Source organism: Gobius niger (genome assembly GCF_951799975.1).
Source record: "Gobius niger genome assembly, chromosome: 21".
Classification (NCBI taxonomy): Eukaryota; Metazoa; Chordata; class Actinopteri; order Gobiiformes; family Gobiidae; genus Gobius; species Gobius niger.
In genome coordinates this window covers 14,955,954-14,977,645 of record NC_136872.1, presented here as the reverse complement: position 1 = coordinate 14,977,645, position 21,692 = coordinate 14,955,954, and the positions used below count along the sequence as shown (strand labels likewise).

General features: G+C 41.6%; 1 protein-coding gene and 1 long non-coding RNA gene across 2 annotated transcripts in view; one reads left to right on the top strand and one right to left on the bottom strand.

Moving 5' to 3' along the window:
• Positions 1 to 18,783, top strand: part of LOC306980613 (collagen alpha-1(XXV) chain-like) — a gene marked incomplete at its 3' end in the record, with an annotated part of 104,539 nt that extends 85,756 nt beyond the window's left edge. Inside the window, exons 3-4 of the mRNA XM_079580039.1 lie at positions 13,953 to 13,997; positions 18,713 to 18,783. Coding sequence (XP_079436165.1) covers positions 13,953 to 13,997; positions 18,713 to 18,783 — 116 coding nt within the window. The remainder of the gene's footprint in view (positions 1 to 13,952; positions 13,998 to 18,712) is intronic.
• Positions 1 to 21,692, bottom strand: part of LOC306980883 — a 469,430-nt gene that overhangs the window by 355,078 nt on the left and 92,660 nt on the right. The window lies entirely within an intron of this gene.

Here is a 21,692-nt window from a genome sequence, read left to right as displayed (position 1 = left end):
TTTTGACATCGGATCATTTAAAGAAAAATAACATGAGAATATAGACCCACGGAGATATCAGACTCAATAAAGAAGCCTTCTCTTTACCAATAGCTGGGATACGGCGCATGGGTCTTCGGTGTAAGCTTATGTTAACAATAAAACTCTGGCAAAAGGTTCACAAACAAAACGCGCCTGGCCGTTTAAACACTAGTGGGTTATAATAGCATTTTGACGTCCGTATATCCATACCTCTGGCGTGACTCCAGTGATTTTTATCTGAGCTGAGGAACTGCACTTACTGTCCTTGAGCGCTTTTCGGGGGCCCTGCGGTTCGCATGATATAGCGCTGCACCGCTAACGCTAAACCGCACGCTCTCAGACACATACACGTCCCGGGACAGCACTGGCTCTCACATCCCCGCGCGTCAATGAGGTCAGCCAGCAGTCATGTCATCCGCGAGCGCCGGGTATTGGGTTACTTACGATTTCAGGGCGACATCCAATAGCCATAAATGCGTATGAAGAATTTCATTTGAAGCCGAACAAGAGCGACGGTCAGAAGGCTAATCGTGCACCAAGTGCCTTGTGCGGCTTTCGTGGGGTCAAGGAACAATTCGGCTGTTTGAATGCCCTTCCAAATATTCCCGGCAACTCCCAACTCAGGTTTACATGATACAACGGCATCGGTTGGGGGCGCGTGATACGGGTATGCAACACGCCCTCGCTAAACCTCAAAAGCATCTGCGGTCCGAAGCCAATGAAGGGATCAATTTAAAAATGAGAATCCAAATTAAGAAGGTGAGGACATGATGGAGAGAGATCCAACATGAATGAAGTGGACACTAAAAAAATCTTGGTCTGTAAAATAAAATGCAAAAGTGTCTTCAGAACTTCTTTTTATCATTGCACTTTGAAACGTCTTAATATATTGAATCATTTGGATATGAAAATGAATCTATCGCACGACTTTTGACCTTTGAAATGATAGAAGGTTTTCTTTTGATTTGTTTTGATTCTCAAGCATGGATAAGCTTGAAAAATATATGAGTAATTCCCTGAGTATTACTGCTCTATTACTGTTCAATAAGAACATTTCTAAAGTAGAAGTAAAAGTATGCGGAGATTCCATTGCAGCATGCAAACCCAGTCCATCTTTGCATCTTCAGCTCTAATTAGGCCCATTGATCGACCATGGGAGGGCGTGGATCAGGGGCTTAAATCAGTCACTGCCGGTGGGTAATCGATGAGCGCTAGGTTAGGGCCGGGTTGTTTTTCCTGCTGTGCACATATGCTGAGTACATTCATTAATGCCTGGTCAATGTTAGCCCAGCTCAGTGTCTTTGAATCCCATGCTCATGCAAGTCTGAGAGCATAAATTACACTCAGGAGGAGATTGGTGGTGCATTGAGGCAGATGATGTGTGTTTTTTATCAGTTCGGCTAAGTAGTACGTGAGAAGTCAGACTCGAAAGCTTCACTTCAACTGTCCGCTCTGTAATTGTGGCTATGCATGTGCGGCTGAATATGTGAAGCAATATGGCCAGATACCTAACATAAAACGTTAGCGATGACAGTAAACTCAAGCGGCAACTTCTCATTTTACTGGGAAAGACCTGAGATAACCTTTTTTCGGTATCAAACTGCATACTGTACATTGTTCTGTAGGGTTCAGAAGCACTTGAGCCAAACTTTAGACAGTCATCAGTGAAGCCATTTGATAGATCCGTCAAAGAGGCCATCGCTGCCAATTTAACTGGCAGCCCTAAGCGATGGGAGTGGGCCAATCGATCAGCATATTACGGAGCGCTCCTAATCAGCGAGCGTGCTGTGCACCCATCTCCACCGCGGCCAGGATCGCCGGGTGGATAAATGCAGTGTGCGGAGGAGCATGGGGTGGGTCTCAAGTATCCCAGCAGTCAGCCTAATGCCAGAGGAAAACACATTGATCTCTGAAGGTGATGAAAAGGCTCTCTCCAAAGGCCCAGCATCCTCCTCCTCCTCCTTCCTCCTCCTCAGCGGGTTGTTCCAGCCTCCACACTGAACCGGAGCAAAGTGGAGATGATCCATGCATGCCTGCGAGCCATAGTCAGATGCAAACCATTTACCTTTGCATGCCGTAGACTTTTCAGTGTGAGGTGTAAAAAGATTGACCAGACTGCGAGCTGTTTGTCAGTGCAAAAACAACACGTGCAATTAGCATAGCAGCAAGTTGTCCAAAGGTGATTTGTGTTCCCAAAATACGGCAATGCTCCAGATTTCATATCAAGGCATTTTACATAATGTTTTCTGGCAACTATGAACCTTAAAAATGGATTTACACTGTGGAGGCTACTTTCATGGCTGTTCATTTTCACTATTTTCACTCAAACTATTCAGGTTTTTGGAAAGTTGAGGAAAGATTCACGCATTGCATTGTTACGATTCAAAGTTTTGGAATACTTTTGTGACTACATATCAGGCGAACGCTCCAGACAACATTCACCAAAAGCTTCTGCAATGTCAAAAGAGCCAGTGTTGCATTCATTTTCACCGAGCACTTGCGTTGATGTGTGGGGAGATAAAAACAACAACTGCTTGTCATTCATTCACTATGAGCATTTTAGATAGGGATGCACCGATCGGATATTGGAGTATCGGCTACAAATATCCGATACTGAACCGACACCAGTTTTGGCTCTGTGAATATCAAGTGAATATGGGCATGCTGTATATCACTGTAAAGCTAAAAACGAATGCAGAATGCAGTCACGTAGATAGTATTAACCTTTGCTAATGTGTTTTTGATCGCCACACAAAATTCTGCGGTTAGCAGTAGCATGCTAAAGCTAGCGGGCGCATGCTAATGCTAACAAAAACTAATCAAGGCTGGGACAGAAACTAACATAGAAATACCTAAAGTAGTCTAATAAAATAAAATATCCACCGCTGAAGCCAAGTGTTTGTATTTTAGTTTAAGAAATAGCTGATGTAACATATTTGTAATGATCAGATCACTTCATGTGAGTCATCCATGTTAAATGTTTATCCAAGAGCTTATCAATAGATATAATTGATAATTGATCTGTAGCATGACAATAAAATATGACTTTAATTGACTCTTCTCCATTGTAAGATCAATACGTTTTTCACTCAGAGAATGACACTTTTAAGAAAGTCTCTTGGCATCAGTAAATATCGGATATCGGTAGATGCTCAAACCTCAGTATCGGTATCAGCAGCAAAAAAGCTGGATCGGTTCATCTCTAATTCTAGATTCAACAATTCACCTGTATGTCATTGGATATCATGAGAAAAACTGACTTTCAGCTCTTGACAAGTTAAGCAACCATCAGGAGCGGTATGTCCGGCATGATTGGACAGACTGATGGGTTTTAATCCAGTTTTCAATCTGCCTGATGCGGTGTTAATGGAGCCCACAGTGACAGACACATTTCTCACCTCCTAATGGATGGACTCTGGTGCGTAATGAACTGATAACTCGCGAGCGGAGTCAGGACGGACCGAGCGTACCAATCGACATATTCACAAACGCACGCATGAAGAGCTGAAATTACCATATTTATCAGGGGGTGTGTAGCGAAATCACTCCATTCAGCTGATAATAACGTCCTCTAAAAAATATGCTTCGTTTACTCTCCGTAATGAGTTGCAATTTTCTGCCATGTAACGAACACTGTTTTGTATAATTGCCTTCCGACTCCTGCTGCCTGGCGCCGCAAGCTTAACTGACAATAACAAGTGTCCTGTTGTTTCAGCGAATTAGCCCCAACCCGCGCTGCAAGAGCTTCCACAACAACTTTATCGAAACACTTTCATGTAGCTGTAATTGAAAACTGCGAATCGGAGTGTTCCATTAGGACTGGTGCGGTAGGCGTCACCGCTCATTGCCCCTCATGACTGTTTGTTAGATTAAATTTAGGCCCTAATCAGCGAGACGTCTTGCTTTACGGACATCTTATAAATCAAAGGCGGTATTTCCAGCTAACTAATCATACTTTGGTCCAGCGCTAATGTAAACATGTCTCTGGGCGCATAACAGTCCATTCATAACGACCAAGGGCGAAGATGGGAACTGAAATTTTAACAACGCCGCCCGCCGTTGAGCAAATCAGAATTTTAAAGAGAACGGCGAAATCTGGGCCACACATTGTTTGCAACTGGAACAGATTATTTTGGAAATGGCTGCAATCATTTGATTCCTTGAGGAACTAATAGCTTTGGCACAAAATAACGACAGATAATGAAGATATACTGTATGTCACAGAAACATGAACTTTCTTTGAAAAAAAAAAAAAAACTTTTGTGATTTCGGTTTGAATTCATGTCAAGGCAAAGGGAGCATCAAATTATCCATCAGTTTAGTGTAAAAAGAGCATCTTTTATTTTATTTCCAAACAGTCTTTCTCTTTGAATAGTCGGTAAATCAAAAGTACTGCTTGTAACGTTTGATGATCGGGTTACTCCATAAAATTGATCAATATTACACGCTAACTATCCCACTGCAATCTGTTCCTTGTATCAGTTAACCACAATGGAGAAAGATATGTTCCCCCTTTGACGATTGTTCAATTATCAACTACGAGCCTCATAGCACATGGGACGCCTCTCACGACTGACAAGGCAAACTTTGGATGACCTGTTGTAGCAGCCGCTAAATAGATTGTGTTGTTTACACTGAGTGGTTGACAGTGTACCACTGAACTACGTCGAGTAGGTTAACTGTACTTTGTCATGCTATTTCCATTTGAGGGAATTTTCTGGTATTTCAGGTCATATTTGAGGTCGATGGGACTCGCAGTGGCTCGTGGAAACTCCTCTTTGTTCTGCCTGCCATCACTTCATCTGCTAAAGTTCAGACTGAAAGGTCTATGGAAGTTAAGTGGTTAGCAAAATGTCGTTAGCGAGGTCGTTTACGGGGCCACAGGGCTTCTGTTCAGGAGCTAATGTCTGACTGTTGACACTATTGCTGCTTTGGAGCGATCTTATTGATGTGATACAAGGTTAGCATGAGCGATAGGTTTTCTGCCACTTATACCCATTAGGGGTCATAGTGGAAATGCAATTAGAATGATTTTAATTAGTAAATTGCAAAGATTGGTACAAAAGCCTTTACAAACAGCCGAGTATGTACTCCATTAGATTTATTGTTTTAATATAATATAGTTCAACACATAGTAAAGGCCATTCCACTTTTGCTGTGATCCTGTCACATCTCGGAAACTAAGTCGGGTATGGTCTGGTTGGTACTTTGATAGAAAACCTCCGGGGAACACCAGGAAGCCTGGGTGAATGTGTGTGTGTGTGTGTGAGTGGTTGGTGGTGATCGGGGGGGCAGACGGCGCAAATTGGCAGCCTCGCTTCCGTCAGTCTATCCCAAGGCAACTGCGGCCACAATAGCAACTTACCACCACCAAGAATGGTGTGAATGAATAATGCACAGAATTGTGAATCAACTTTGAACATCTGAAAAAGCGCTATCAATTATCAATATCCATTGTATATTGAACAACCAAGAACTCCAAGCTTAAAGGGACTAGATGCAAGTTGGCCATTTTATACTCACTACTGCCACCGCAGGTCATACATGCACCTTCTATATTAAGCTCGTGCATGACGGCAGTTCGGACCCGAAATAACAACTTTTTGAGTGACAGTGCAGGATTGTAGAGGGAGTTGTGGTGAATAGGTCATTCTACACATTAGGACATTGCTGGAACATGTAGGGGGAGGAAAATACATAGTCTTAACATTTTTAATCTCTTCCTTGAGCAGCAGTTTATCTTGGTCAAAAGCTGCATGTTTTTGTCTTGTATTATAAATCTTCTAGCAATAGAGATATAACTACTATACTGCAGACTTTACGCTTGATTCATTTGCAGTGTGTTGGATCACATCTTCCTGTGCATCTCCAGACTTTGTTTAGGCCTTTACTGAAAGAGAGTCAAGCAGCCAACATGTCCAATAATTCTTACGTCAACATTAGAAACATGACCAAAGTAACTTCCTTCACCAGCAAGACGTATTGTATGAGAGTGGATTTCCATATTTCCCCTTGAACAGTAGAGCCGCTGTATGAATGAGCATTTTACATGTTGATTTATTCATTGTCATGCATGGCAATAAGGATCTTGGAGCACAACTGCTGTCGTCATTGCCAGGACGTTCCCACAAATATGTCCTTGTAAAGTTAAAAATGATTGCACGGTAAGGGAGGCCAGCATTCGCACAGCTTTAGTTCCCTTTGCCTTGGATTCCCCAAAGTGTTGCCAGGTTTAATAAACTCATCCATCCATGTTGCGAGATTAAATGAACTATAGTGAAGCCCTATCCCACTAAATTTTCCTCAATCCCCTCACTGTTTTTTGACGACACTGATAGATTTTGAGGAAATGCGCTTTCAACTGGGCTAATCCCGCAGTTTCCAAAGTTATTGTGGAAAGTCGATTGGATGTCAAAAGTGCACACAGGTTGTAACGGCACTTCTTTTGACAGGCCATTCATTTCCAAACAGCAGCTTCGGAGACAGCATTATTGCCGTAATTTTGGTGGAAATGGATTACCACCTCATTTGTGCATGTCCAACTCTGCAGCTACCTTTTTTTAAGACAGACTCTACCAGGACCAACTCACAGTACATCCACTCTGAAAAACAGAAGTGGCATGGTTGAGTAAGAGGCTTTGGTCTATGTAAGCTTGCGTCTGTGCTGCAACTGGGTGTTTCCTATCCACATGACAGGAAATTAGCTCAAGCGCGGACACACGTAAATGATGGAGTAAATGTCAAATAAATAGCCTAAAAAGAATGTCCTCCCTGTGTGTCTGGTTGGGTTTCTGAATCCTGGCTCAAGATTTGGGACGGTAGCATGGTTTTTAGTGACCTCACAACACAACAAAAGTACACCTTAACCTTAATGTGCACAGGCCCCCATGTTGCCAACTTTGATGATTACATTGTGATTTTGATTCATGTGTGATTAATTGTGCGGCCCCATAAACTATACAGAACTACATAAATATAAGTCGCATTAGCCTCGGCAACTACCTGGGCATGGAGGCCTTACTGCACCGTTTACAAGCCTCTTCCGGCATCACGTTGTTCAAGCTCTTACTTGCGAACTCATTCCTCTAGCTTTGGCCATCTAGCGTTTAGCTCCCGATTAGCTTGCTTTTCTTTCTTCATTGCAGTAAGAATAACCACCGCTTTTCGCCAGTCCCTCACAAGTTTCTCTCTCACTCCAAACTTTCTTTCTGCTGCTCGATTACTGTTTTTTAAATCTTCAGTGTTACAGGAGTAGCAGATACTGGCACACAAGCCTAGAGTGCCCTCTAGCGGCTATCAGTGTGAAAATAACCAACATGTGAAATTATATATTTTGACAAATAAGTCGCACCTGAGTATAAGTCGCACCCCCAACCAAACTATGAAAAAAGTGTGACTTGTAGTCTGGAAAATACGGTAAGCAACTACTTCCACGGTCAAAATGTAAACTATTACTCAGACATTTTACAAATGTAATCTTCCCATTCCTCTTCAAATCAAAAGAGCCTTTTTTGAGAAATGTCATGTTTCACGCTGAACTGAAACCAATGACTTTATGAGCACGCACCACGCGGCTCAATTTATTCATATCTTCCCCAGAAACAATTTAGCTCGGTGCGAAGTACAAAAGCCAGCCTCGTCGAACCCCGCTTCCTTCTGTCGGATGTGGGCCTGTTATGCTTGGCCTGGGCTTTCCGTCTGAGTAATAGCCGTATTATTTTGAGAGAAGTTTTGAGTGGATTGATTATGTATATCGAGGTCTAAAACAATGATGCTTTTGTAAAAACGTCTGCCGCTTCACATCCGTCTGATTGATTTGGTGGAATTTGAGAATGGAGCTGTTAGCCTTTTAACCGCCAGTCAATTCTTTATGGATAATTGTATGTGATAAAGCATGGGTTTTGTCCTGTTTGGTTATAAACTTCACAATCATAGCGTCGGGTTGTGTTTGACTTTTAACAATGTGAGTTTAGTAAAACAACAAAGCCGCCCAGCATGCTTCACAAAGCTGCCAAATTCCCTTTGTGCCAAATGGTATTAAAAAATGACTACTACTGTCTGTGTCCCGGACAAAAGGCTCATTGTGAGGTTGTGAGGATCCCAGTTAGCTTGTTAAAATAGCAGAAAAAATAGTACATTTACAAAGGAAATCGAGACCATTGTGCAGTTGTGGGTTTATGCTATTGTTTGGAAGCCTGTCATAATGAATCAAAGGGGTTTTGATGGATTTTTCTCACTTTCTAACTTTCCAACACAGGTGCACTTCATAGTCCTTGTGCGTTTGTATCTAAATATAAAATATAGTTACTGTGTCAGTGCTTTGAATGCCAGCCCTGTGGGGAATTGGGTTGTTTGAAATGTGTTGGTAAAGTTGGGAATGAGTTTGAACCTGCTAACAATTAAAATGGTACAGGGCCTTTACTGCTTTGTTTACCGGTAAGTTAAGTATTTGTCATTGTATAAGTATGCAACAAAATAGTGTTCAGGTGTTTGTCCTGAGCCGCTGCAACTAAGCTGCACTGCCATTGTGGGTCAACCTGACCCGGAGATAGGGGAAACCGTGGCACCCGGAGGAAACCTGGCTGGCTGCTTCCAGTGCTACTGTGATCCTCTGAAACGGTGCACCGCCTCCTGGGTTTGTCCCTGTTTCAGAGCGTGGTGTCCTGCACTGGTCAGCACCTCCTCCTTCCTCTTCCTCCAGTGCAGCTTCCTCCATTCTCTCCCCTAGTCTTTCACCATCTTCTGGGAAGAGCTTAGCAGTTAATCTGTTTTATTCTCCAGTGAACGTCCATGAGCCAGAACAAAAGAAGGCATGTGTGGCGGAGCTGTGAGTCTCGCCCGGATACCTCCTCGTTTGTCCCTTTTTTTTATGTTTCCTGTAGCTCCTCTTTTGACACCTCCACTGTGCTGCAGGTGCGGGGGGCACTTGGTCCCTCTTCAGTGTCTCAGAAGAAGAGATTTGTAGGTCTCAAATGGGGTTTGCTGATAAGCTAGCTGTTTGTTTACTTTTAAAAAGCGACTTTCTTCAGGATCATTAGGACTCCGAAAGCAAAAAGCATCCATTAAAACAATGTGGAGCTCAGAAACCACAAATGCAGTTCGCAGAAAAAAAGGCAAAAAACACAGCTGTACCGAGAGAGAGGGAGGTTGTTGCCTTATAGGTGGTTCTTATAGGTGAGGACTGCTGGAGTGCCTGTCTAAATGTGGAAATATTATGGAAATTTCACAGCACCCAGGAATCGATTCCAGTACCTTCATCCATGCAATGATTCAACATGAAATCACGCTGCCACTGTGCATTCATGCCCTTCATAATCAGTTTAGTTTGGTAACCTTCATATAAACCAAAACAACCGAATGTGTGTTGTAATGATACACTGGTCAACTTGAAGTAACACAAATTGATCCATTACAAAATAAACTTTGAAAATTGCATTCAAAGACCACTATGGGGTTTGTTAGCATGCAACCATCATGTGGAATTTTTATATTACATCCAACTCTCCGCTATTTAACTTTGCTCTTTCATCATTTCAATACTCATTCCTGTTGTTTCCAAAAAATCTGATAGAAAAAAAACGACTGCCTTGATTTATTCCCATCCTAAAATTAAACCCATTGTCGAGGAGGAGACGGTGGTGACCCGGAGCACCAGCCACATTTTTACAAGTCGTTCCATGACCGAAGTTGGGACAGACTTTCAAAATCCAAATCCAAATTCCAATCCCAATGTTTTGGAGGAACTCTAGTGTTACCCACTGATGAGAAACTGAGCATCTCTCAGCACTTAAATCAGTGCTCAAGTATTCTTTCTTTAAAAGCAGTTTCGTGCTGTGATGTCAACTGTTTTGGCTTCTGCTCCAATTGTTTAAGTGATCCTTTCAAGAATTACATTGTGCTGCTTTTGGCCCCAATTTTGGCATTGTTGTAGTGAAATATCTTCTTTCTTAAACCGTGAAGAAAACCAAGCTGTATAAATTATAGATCATGGTGATACAAGAAATAATATGGTTCAATGGTATTTGTCCTGACCTCTGCGTTCCACCCATTGAGCACCAGCTGCCATATACAGGGCTGTAACTGAATACTTTAAGTGAGTACATTTTGCACTGCATACCTTTACGTCGGAACATTTGAAATATTTGTTGTTTACCGCAATGGCAAAGTGGGAGTATGTCAGGTTTGATGCTGTAGCTACAGGATTGGTTCAGTTTTTTTTGTAGATTTCCGATGAGCTGATATATACAGATGGAATCATTTTTTTTCTATATAGAGAAACGGTTGTACCTTGCCAGTGTTATCAGTCATTTAGTTGCTGATGTGCTGGTGGATGTTGTATGATTGAGGCACTGTAATGGCAATAGCAGGTCTTAAAGCAGAACTAAGTAAGTTTACTCATTAACTGTCCGTGAGAGTGAATACTACGCTGACAGAAAAGACAAAGGGAGAGCGACACAATGGAGATATTTGTTTTCAATCAAATTTGGCTGTAAACACTGCTAAAGTGGTGCTAGCCCGCAGTTAGCTTTGTCCGTTAGCCTGTTAGCTGCTGCTTCATGGTTCTACAAGTGTGTATTGCGCCTCCGACCTGAGGGCAGGGAAGTTGCAACTGTGGTTTGCTGGAAATAGACACCAGGGAGAGATGAAAGACCCCCAATCATCCCATTAACACTTGTATTACCCCAGAAGGACTACGTAAAGGATTTATTAAGGTAAACAAGTTACTTAGTTCTGCTTTAAGTAAACCATCAATCCCTTCCCTCTTATAATTGTGTTTACTATACCGTAACTCCTTCCAATCCCAAGTATTATGTTCATATAATAATACTTTAGTTGTAGTAAGTAATTCTCCACCTCCGACCAAACCACTCAATTCAAGAATGCATTGTTTCATCAACAGACATATCAACTGTCAAAATCTCCCATTTTGTTGCCAAGTGTTTTTTCTTCTACAAACCTCAATAACGCGCTCTTGCAGAAGCCGGGGCTGATGGGAGCGGTAGTAAAGTCTCCACCTGTGGTTACATTCTTCACACTGCACTTGGCCCCTCACTGGCAGCCTCTGACACCATCCTGGCCCCCATCCAACGGCCTGAGCCAAACAGTGGGATAGAACCCGGTCCGGAGCGTCGAGCAGAGGAGTTGTGCAACGTAATCCTGCTTTTTTTTTTTTTTTTGCGCCCCCGGTAACACGTCGGAGGACCCATAAATCAGCCAAGCACGGCGTTAAAGCCATACTTCTTTTATTTTGACTTCTCCCCGAAACTTCACAGATGGATACCCGCTGATACACTCAATGATCGATTTGTGTGTTGGACATATAAAGCCATCCGAGGTCGCCTGCCAACTTTTTTTACACATCAGCGCAGCGGTTCAGACCCGGACACACTTTGTTTACGAATACTGGTGTCTAGATTTGTAGATATTGACATAAATGTTGAAGATAAATATCATACGAATTATAAACCTGATGAAAAGCTTAACAAATATTTGGAAATTTGGAATATAGCCTGACATGTCGGAGCTCTATTGACCACACACAGTTGTTTGTCCAAATGAGAATGACTTTTTTTTTTTTTTGATTGGTTGTATAACTTGCAAATAACTTATTTTTTCTGTAATTTTCCTGTCCAGAGGCTTTCCAACCACACATATTAATTTGTATATAAACTTGACTCCTAAAACGGACCTCTCACTGTGTTTATACAGGCTTGGAACCGGCACAAAGGATGCCGCCATTGCCTGACTGTGGCATTTTGTTCACTTCTTCTATGAAATAACTAAACTTCGAGTTAGTTTACAAACAAAGCTAATCAAATGCCCAGAACAATTATGGAGAATATGCGTGCCAAGTAAGGCAAGAGACACTCAAGAGTTTTCTTCCACAAACTTCCCATCTTCCACTTTTGTTTTTGTTTTGCGGTCGTCAAAGTTTGTTTCCCTTTCTTGCCCATCTCGGCGACAGCTGTGTTGCTCCGAGGGAAAGAAAGCGAGAACCAAATTCATTTCAGGAGATAAATTTGTGAATCCGTTCTCCTGTCACAGAGGAGCACCTGTGTACAATAGCGAGCAGTCAGGCCTTGAGTGTGTAAAACCTGGCAAAGCGTGTAATTGTTTGCTCCTCCGGGCTGGAGCTCGGGTGCATTGTTCACAGAGAAGAGCCAGAAAATGAAGCCGCGAAGTAAACAAGCAAAGCACAAACTTGCAGCATCTTAAACAAACAAACAAACAAACAAAGAAACAAAGAAACAAACAAACAAACAAACAAACAAACAAACAAACAAACAAACAAACAAACAAACAAACAAACAAACAAAGATAAAGCCAGTATTTTCAACTCTTTTGCCAGTTTATTCCATTTTGTAGTGTTAATTTCTATTGTCTCCACAGTCATATATTGTGAACATTAGCATCTCTTATTGTATTTTTATAGATTGTTAGGAATCATGTGTCTCCCCAATTCACTCCAACAAAGCTGTGCACGTGCCTGAAACATGTCATTGTTCCACGTGAAACATGACTATGTGCGAGAGGTACTGTGAGAGCTAGGAATGAGTTGATGCGGCTCAAAATAGTTTATGCTCAACTACCTTTCACGACCTTTCAAAACAAACCACTTGTAGGGTTTGACTGAGAAGAATGTGTTTTCTCTCGGCATCAGAAGCAGCAGATGTAGTGGGAGTTGAGGTGCGTAGTAATTGGAGTGGGAATTTCTTAAAATGTTTCATTCATAATTTTACACTTTTAATGATCCCTGGTTGTCAAACATTTACTATGTTGTCTTATCAGTGTATGCGTACATTGGTGTGTCGATGAGAGTGCGAATGGGTGACTGGTTCTTTGCTGTCGAGCACGTTGGGCCTTAGGAAGGTAGAAAAGCTCTATTAACCCGGTTCACTATGTTTAGATTTCCACTGTTGTTGGATTTTCATGGAGAGTATGAAAACTAGGTATCACTTTATGTTCCAGTACCTTAATGCATTGTACCTGACTAAATTGATTACAATGTAATAACTGGTACCTATGGATTAGATACACAATGGAATATTAGTACTTTGTAGGTACAAAATGTAATAGGACACGAGACACTTAAGGTTAGGGCTTAAGGTGAGGGTTCGAGTTATGTCTTATTACATTATGTACCTACAAACTACTAATACATATTATACCACTGTGTATCTGACCCATAGGTTATAAGTTATTACACATTCTTACAGAGCACATTACATTGTACTGAATTTAGTTAGGTACAATGTATCAAGGGTAGTGCAAAATAAAGTGTTACCGACAACTATATATTATTGGAAACCTTATGGTATAAGCAATGAGAAAAAAAAATCCATTTGCTCTTGTCATTTGGTAAAATTGTGCAATTATATCATTTTCCCATTAGAGTAAATGGGGAGTTCTGGTCATCGCTATGGTAACGCCATGAAAAATATGACAAGGGTTTCAATTACTTTTTTGATTGGAACGACCAAATGGAACTTTCTGCCAAATTTTGTAAATTTCCCCCAAACTACGTTTTTTACTCCCCATATAAATGTTATTATTGATCTTTTACATATCAGAGCAAATGGAAACTTCAGAAGTAGTGGTAGCTGTAGCAGTGAGATTTGTGTTTAAGTTCTCAGTTGTAAAGGAGTTTTCTATTGTAGACAATTTGTATGAGATCAAGAGTTGCTGACGAAGCCTCTCAAGGTCCCCAAATGTCCCCAACACTTAGGCAACCCAGTACAAATGACAGCTTAAGAAATGTTTTATATCAGTAGTGGTGGTGGTCGTGTTGAGTGTACTGCTCACAGCAAAAAAATGAAAAAAATCACAGTTTGGAATATTTCTCTCACAGTAACGAACCATTGGAACATTCCTGCAACTGCAAGTAACAAACTGGACAAAGAACTGACACAACTGCCTCTGCTTTCTTTCAGGACCACCAGGGAAACGGGGAAGACGTGGCAGAGATGGAGAACCTGGTAAGTAATTTATTTCTATGTGGCCAACAACAATCACCATCTTCTCCAATTTCATAAACCTTCACAGAGGTCATTCATTCAAGCGTGTAAAGAACACTATATTACTTTCCGAGTTGAATCAAAATCACAATTTGCTGTAATTTTTCTGGGACTACAATGTCTTCTGTAAGCAACAAACTGTCTTGTCTCAAAGGGGTCTTACTTTGTATTTCAAATGTGCACTGTAAACTTGAAATATTGTTGGTATTGCGCCTTTCAGAAAAGCTTTACTTGGGCAGGTTAGTAATGCCGAGCGACGCGATTGGTCAAATGTGCTGATAAGTCCGGCGTTGCACCACTCACTCCAAATCGTCACTCCACGAAGCTGACTCGACACAAGCCCTCGGACCCACCGGAGAATCAAGGAGACGGACACGCCGCGCAGTGACAGCCCCACAGATGGAAAGTGTCGCCTCAAATTGAATCCACAGCGAGAACACGCGCTTGGCAGGAGGCAGCCCCAGCAGTTTGGAGGATACACCTGATAGCGGAGTGATAATGGTTTCTGGGGTGAGGCGGTGTTTCGGGGGAGGGAGAGGAGAAGTGAAAGAGCGATAGAAAGAGAGCGAGGAGAAGTAGAGGGTGGAAGACGAGTGTCCTTGTAAAGTACTGAGTCATGGCGGAGCAAAAGGGCAATACATTGGTCATAAAAGCCATTGATTGTCCATAGAAATGGAACTGTTGGGCTCAACTGAGGCGTCAATAAGTTCAAACAAAGCATATGGTCTGGTTCACTATGTAATTTCGAGTATCAAAACTATAGACTATACAGAAGACTTTATTAAATAAGCAATCAGAAAAACACTGTTTCCATTTCCTCTGAAAAAAGAAGGTGCGATAACAGCGGTAAGATTTATATGGGGAGTATAAAACGTAGTTTGGCGGAAATGTACAAAATTTGGCAGAAAGTTCCATTTGGTCGTTCCAATCAAAAAAGTCAATGAAACCCTTGTCATATTTTTCATGGTGTTGCCGTAGCGATGACCAGAACTCCCCATAATGGAATAATGGTATAATTGCACAATTTTACCAAATGACAAGGGCAAAATGGAAACATTGCCCTTGTCATACTCTCCACGAAAATGGAGACAGTGGAAATCTAAACATAGTGAACCGGACTAATAAAAAGAAGTGGAAATTGCATGACATTATAACTGAAAGTGATAATGTCAAGTTCCTTTTATGACTAGATCGCTTTTGCCTCAGTTTTCATTTGCTGACTCATCAAAGCAACTTATCACCGGTGTGCATTTGCTTCATAATTAAATGTACTTTTAATGTCAGATGCCACTCTATAAAACGTGTGGCCCCTGTGATTTTAAGAGTTGCAGAAGCTAGGAGTTGTCTTTAGTCCCTCTGAACCACTATGTATTTTGAAATAGACACATTAGCATGGTACTTAAAACACAACTTATCCCTGGTTTAGCTTTAATTGTAATGTTTATTCTTGATCCCTAGACACAGACAGTGAAACCAGGTAGAGGTAGAATGAAGGTAATGTGGGTGTCTGGCCCAAGAACACAACAATAGCACATCCTGGATTTGAACCACTGACATGACTTTGAAGTTTAAAACAAATGTACTTGTTTTTTTCTGTACAGAAGCACAGTTTTACCTTTATTTACGGCTTAATAAGGTAATAATAATGTAGCACGGGACCCTACGAGACCCTGTTTTGCATTTAGAATCTGGAGGGTTGCGGTGTGGGCTTTTTACGCCTTTCACTTGTTCCCATCCAGCGTGAAAGCCACAAATGATGGAAAGAACAGCAAATCCATTGACAGACGGACAATAGATCAATGTTTTGGCAACGCGCAGGTCTGAGCGCCAGTCGACTTTCCCGTAAACATCCACAGCACCAAGCCAGGGCTTTTTTTCCTTTTTTTAACGAAAACCCCATTGTTGCACAGACAGCTCTTCAGTCACCGATCAGGCCGAGCGATTGTGGGGGGAAAAGGGAAACGGCTCCCTCTTGACAAATCAATGGGAAACAAGCAAAACAATCACAGGCCACTCACGGCGGCACAAGTGGTTCTATTAAAGCGGACACAATGGAGAACAGCTGCTTGATGGACCGTAACATTTAGTTTTCTATAAGAAGGCCATTACGTTTGACCACAATACTGTAGTGTTATCAAATCAGACACGTTGGAACAAACCGGAGTGGACAGAGTGAAAAGGTTTGTCGCAGTTAAACCACCAAATGAGTAACAGGTGCTGGTTTGTGTCCAAATCCCCAAACTACCTCCACTGCAACAAGTACTCACTAACCAACAACCACTAACTAAGAAATTGTAGTTTAACTTACCCATTGGATCAGGTGCCCGAACTTTTTTTCGGTCTCTAATTGGCATTTTCATTACCATCTCCTTATACTCAGTTGGCAAGGACTATCGGAAGACAGTTAAACATTCAAAGTTATAAAGAAATGAGCATAAGCACAGAAGTATAGCAGCCCGAAGCCAGACTATGAGCACATTTGAAAACACATAAAACGCGCGACAGTCAGATTCAGTCCTTGATGGGCACAGGCGTACCGCTTTCTGCACTGTAAGCCTTCTGCAAATCCAATTACCCTCTTTAAAGTTTTCAACAGCGGCGAACGTCGGAGCGAGGCATATTTAATTCATGATTCGTTAAAACCCAAAAGTAACTAAGCCTCCGCAGGTTACCCCCCCCCCGTACCCCCGCGCAAAATCCATGCTGAGGTGTGAGTCTGTGCGACGCCTTTTACTCATCTACAAAGGAGCAGGAAGCCTCAGGTCTAGACTTGGCAAAGGCTGACAGGGACGACAAATAGGAAAAAGACATAGCGGTGTCTGCACATGCGCCCAAAGTCAATGGGATACTTCATTAGCCGCGTGTTTGTGTACCGCCGCCATACGGAAAGGAAAAGAGCGGCGGTAGGACATGGTTAGGATGAAGACGTTTTTGTGGAAGTGGAAGCCGCGCTTTGAAATGATTCAACATGCGGTCAATGCTGGAAAGTGTTAGAAGTGTCCTCGCGGCTTTCCACTGATCTGGAAAAGTTACTCCTTGTTTGCAAACATAGCTTCACAAAGGAGATCAAAAACGTCACATCGGCTGAATTTTTGAACTCATGTAATCAATTTCTGATGTTCTCAATGGGGATGCACCGATCCGATACTGGAATCGGATATCGGAGCTGATACTGAAAAAGTACGGTATCGACTACAAATATCCGATACTGAACCGATACCAGTTTTAGATCTCAACGCCATAAAAACACAACTTTTACCGCCTAAATCTAAGTGAATATGGGCATGCTGTATGTCATTGGAAAGCTAAGAGGAGAATTCAGTCCCTGAGTTAGATTCAACCTTGATCGCTGCGCAAACAATCCACAGTTAGCAACAGTATGCTAAAGCTAGCATGCTAACAAAAACAAATCAAGGCTGGGACAGAAACTAACATAGAAATACCTAAAGTAGTCTAATAATGACCAGCGTTCTATACATTATCCCTTACATAAACACCGCTGAAGCCAAGTGTTTGTATTTTAGTTTAAGAAATAACTGATCTCACATATTTGTAATGATCAGATCACTTCATGTGAGTTGTTTATACTAATGTAACCTAAAGCTTTTCATTTACCCAAGGACATTTAGTGTAGAAAAGTCCAGATACTCAAACCCCAGCATCGGTATCGGTAGCAAAAAAGCTGGATCAATGCACCTCTCGTTCTCAAACTGTGACAGATGGAGTTCGTTGAATTTAAACTGTTTGCTATGTCTCCAAATTGTTTCTTGCTCAGGGCCTTTCACACAACTCTTTGCACGGACCACTGAAATCATAAAAGTCATTCTTCATGCAAATTACTTCAGATCGTGGTGCTATTTTACCATACACGTAAAGACAGTGACAATAAATGTTTTGTGTTTTTGAGGAAATGCGTTCGGTAGTATCTAGGGCCTTTAAGACTTTTCCATAATTGCTCTTTGAACGCTGCCCGCTGAGTCTTTCAACACAGTGGGAATTGTCGGCAAACTCGCGCACCGGGGCAGGTTTATTAAAAGCTAAGTGGTCTACTGTAACTCAGCCATCCATAAAAAGCATACAAAAGAGCGGCAGGGCGAGCATCAAAAGGACAGCGCTCCTTGAATGCCCCAGCTGCAGGAGCCATTTGCACTTTCCCCTTAGTCCCAAAGAACTATAGTAAAAACTGACCTTAATTTTCAACAGCTGGGTGCCCACTTAATAGTGTTATTTGGGGTGTTCTGGAGAGCTCTGACAGTGATACAAAGCTTTGATAATTAGGGGAAAAGGAAACTAGCGACACCTCTTAAAAATAGGTAATTGCTTCAGTAAATGCAGGACAGGCAAACAGGGTCATACGCCATTTTAACTTTTGTATCAGTTCCATGAGCTGGTAAATAGTGTTGCGTAGGAAGATGGAATCTGATGTATAGTTTGCCAATATGCAAATCAATGTGGACTGAAAGACAGGTGCCCAAAGTTTATAGGTTTTGTATTTTTTTCTGTTGCCAGTTCACAAAATGTCCCACCAACATGTTCTCCTCAGTCTTTGATTTCTGAACGTCCTGCCCTGTGCTTCAGATGTGGTTTTACGGGGGACATTGATGATCTGCATCTGTTTGATTGCTGATTGAAAACACTAACCATATACTTCTTCTCTCTTCTGTTTTTTGTTTCAGGACCTCCTGTAAGTATGCCTGTTCCACATCTTGCACAGTTGGTCCCATATGAAGGTAAAATTGCTAAATAAGCCACATTTAAATGGACACCAGAATGGATCGAGGCCACTGTGTGTTACGACAGGAGTCCTTGGTACCCCAGTGCGGGAGATTCTCGTGCTGGGTTTGTTTGATCAGTGGGTTTTTCGTGTTATTATATGACTTTTTTTCCCTCTTTTTTTTTGCTATCCATAGCCGTTCAGACTATATGGTCCTTGTCTTTTCTGTAGAAGAGAAGTGGTCTAGTCTAGATAACACGGAAATGCCCATTAAGAGCCATTAGAAGAAATCCATTGATGGGCTAACCTGATCATTCAGGAAGTTCAGGTCATTCTTTGGGCTTTGGGTTCAGTCATTGTGTCACTGAAGCTCGACCTGACCAACAGCAGCAACCCCAGCTCTTATACACAGATGCTGTTGAAGTATCCCCAGGACTAGACAAATCAGGGCTAAAACAGGTCTAAAACAGGCCTAAACCACACCATGCAATGTAGTTCTAAAGCTAAAGGAACAGGCCACCGTTTTTCCACACTGCGATATGTTCTTTCCTGAGCTTAGACGAGTTGATGTGTACCTGTCTGGTCTTTATGCGTGCGCTCAGTCATGCAAAAAGACCAAAGATGTTGTTAGCATTTAGCCTCTACTCATTTCTATTCGGCCAAACGGGGTGAAGTTAGAAGCGACCAACCTCTTCCATGTTTTCCCTATTTAAATACAGTTATGCGAGTAGTTACACAATCCATGTATAATTACACAAAATATAACATTGATTTTTTTAAGCGAAAAAAAAAGGGGTACTATATTGTAAGGCGTAATAACACCTTCCCAATCCACACAGTAATATCTTCACTCCTATAAAATTCAATGCGGTTAAATGCTAACAATTCATCAACTCGTCTAAACTCAGGTAAGAACATATCTAAGTATGGAAAAACTGTGGCCTTTTCCTTAAAGTTGTACTTTCATATAAATAATGAAAAACTAATGACAGAGAACCCCTGGATTAGGTTAAATCAGTGACTCTGAGTGACCCATTACATATGAAACAGCCACTAAAACTAAATGGATACAAACAGGTAAACAAATGTGTTCTTGTATAGTCGATAACCCCAACCCTGAAATATCCCGTCTACTAGCCTGCACTCATGTTACCTCATCACCTTGCCAATGCCCTTAGCTCCTCTCCTCTTTCAGCGACTGGAAAACTCCAGATTTCTCCCCAAAACAGTTGACTCCAGAGTGGTCCATACATTCATGCGTAAGGCCCTCTGACAGTTCGCCGCGGTCCAGGGTCAAGCGGGCACTGTGCGTATGTGCTGCTCTGTTAAAATTATTTATGGCCCGGAGGCAAAGTGTGATTGAATGGGTGTAATAGCGTGTGCAGAATGAGCTATAAAAGTCGTAAGTTAATCCTCGGAGCCTCTCTGAGACACTCGCTCCCGGGGTTTCTGCGAAGTAAGTAAGTGCAGGTGGTCCGACTTTTCACTGGTACACTCGCCAGGCCTGCTCCACTGACAACAAAAGCTGGCTATGAGGAGGAGTCCAAGAGCTGTCTGTTCTTACACCACGAGAAGAAAATGTATAGGACACTTGCTTTTTTTTCTTTCTTTTATGAATCTGGCTCGTTCTGTCTGGGCGTGAAATGGCAAATTCAGGTCACCAAGACATGGCTGACGTTGCTTCAATTGTGGCCATAAAATCTCATAAAGTCATTATAGGTTGCAGAGGGGTTGTAAGCGGTTGGGGCGCTGCATTTCTGGCAAACCTGTTCTGCACCAATGTGAATGTGCACGATGTTTTTCAAATGTAAGAATACTAAGACATGTTCTTTGTAAAACATAAACAATAGACGATAATAGAAGAAGGCATGCCTGCTTGAATAGATCTCAAGAAAAGGTTGAAGCAGACAGTACTGTGCAATGTGTCTTTTTCCTGTGCTGAAATGGCTATCTTGGGATGTTATATTATCTTCATATTCTTGGGACAAGACGCTCGTAAACGTTAATGTGTTATCATTTCTTCCCAGCAGCCCAATTTATTCCAATCTTAATTTCAAATGGGGCATTATGCAAATTCAACATTTTCGAGCTTTTTATTACCTTGTTGATCCCGAAGTTTTGTTGCACAGAAAAGAAATGGAAACATTGCAGCCCCTTCTGATACTAGTATGGATGTCCGACAGTCTATACATCCGCAGACCCAGAGAGACAATATGTTTAGATAGAGAGTGAGGGTAGAAAGAGTGACAGGCCAAGTGAAAGTTTGAATTACCCGTTCCTAACCAACATAATGTAAGATAGTGATTAATGTTTGTTAATGTCAGAGCAAAACACAGACCAAACTCACTTTTTATGATGTTTCGCATTTTATAGACCCACATGTCGTAGTTTTTCAGGAAATCTCATCTTTTCCATGCCTATTCATTCACAAATATCGACATGTTTGGTGTCCACGTGTCGTAAGGCAACGGGATGACTCTGTAAAATATGGATCATGGAACTTTCAAAATCAAGTTTTCCTTCCACTCTTGGAACAACTTCTCCGCTTTAGCAGCACCTGCAGCCTCCAAACTTTCCAGTCTTACACTTAAGAGTCTTTTTTTTTTACAGAGGGATTTGTAATATGTAATTCCAAGCCAGATTTATTGAATTTTGAACCCCAACCCATTTGAATTTTACAGATATTTTAACAAGCTTATTAAAAACTAAAGAAGATATCCTAACTCCCCTCTGAAAAAATCCTTGGAACTGATATATCAACACAATAAAATCACAAATTCAAACCTGGCTTGACCAATTATTTAGATGTTTGTGAAAATATGGGCAGTTTTGGCCATTTTTATGCATAAATTGCTTTATCTTTAGTTGAAAGCATAAAATGACAGTAAAGTTTCACATTGATATTATTATTTTTTTCCCCCCATAGTGTCCTGCCTTAAATA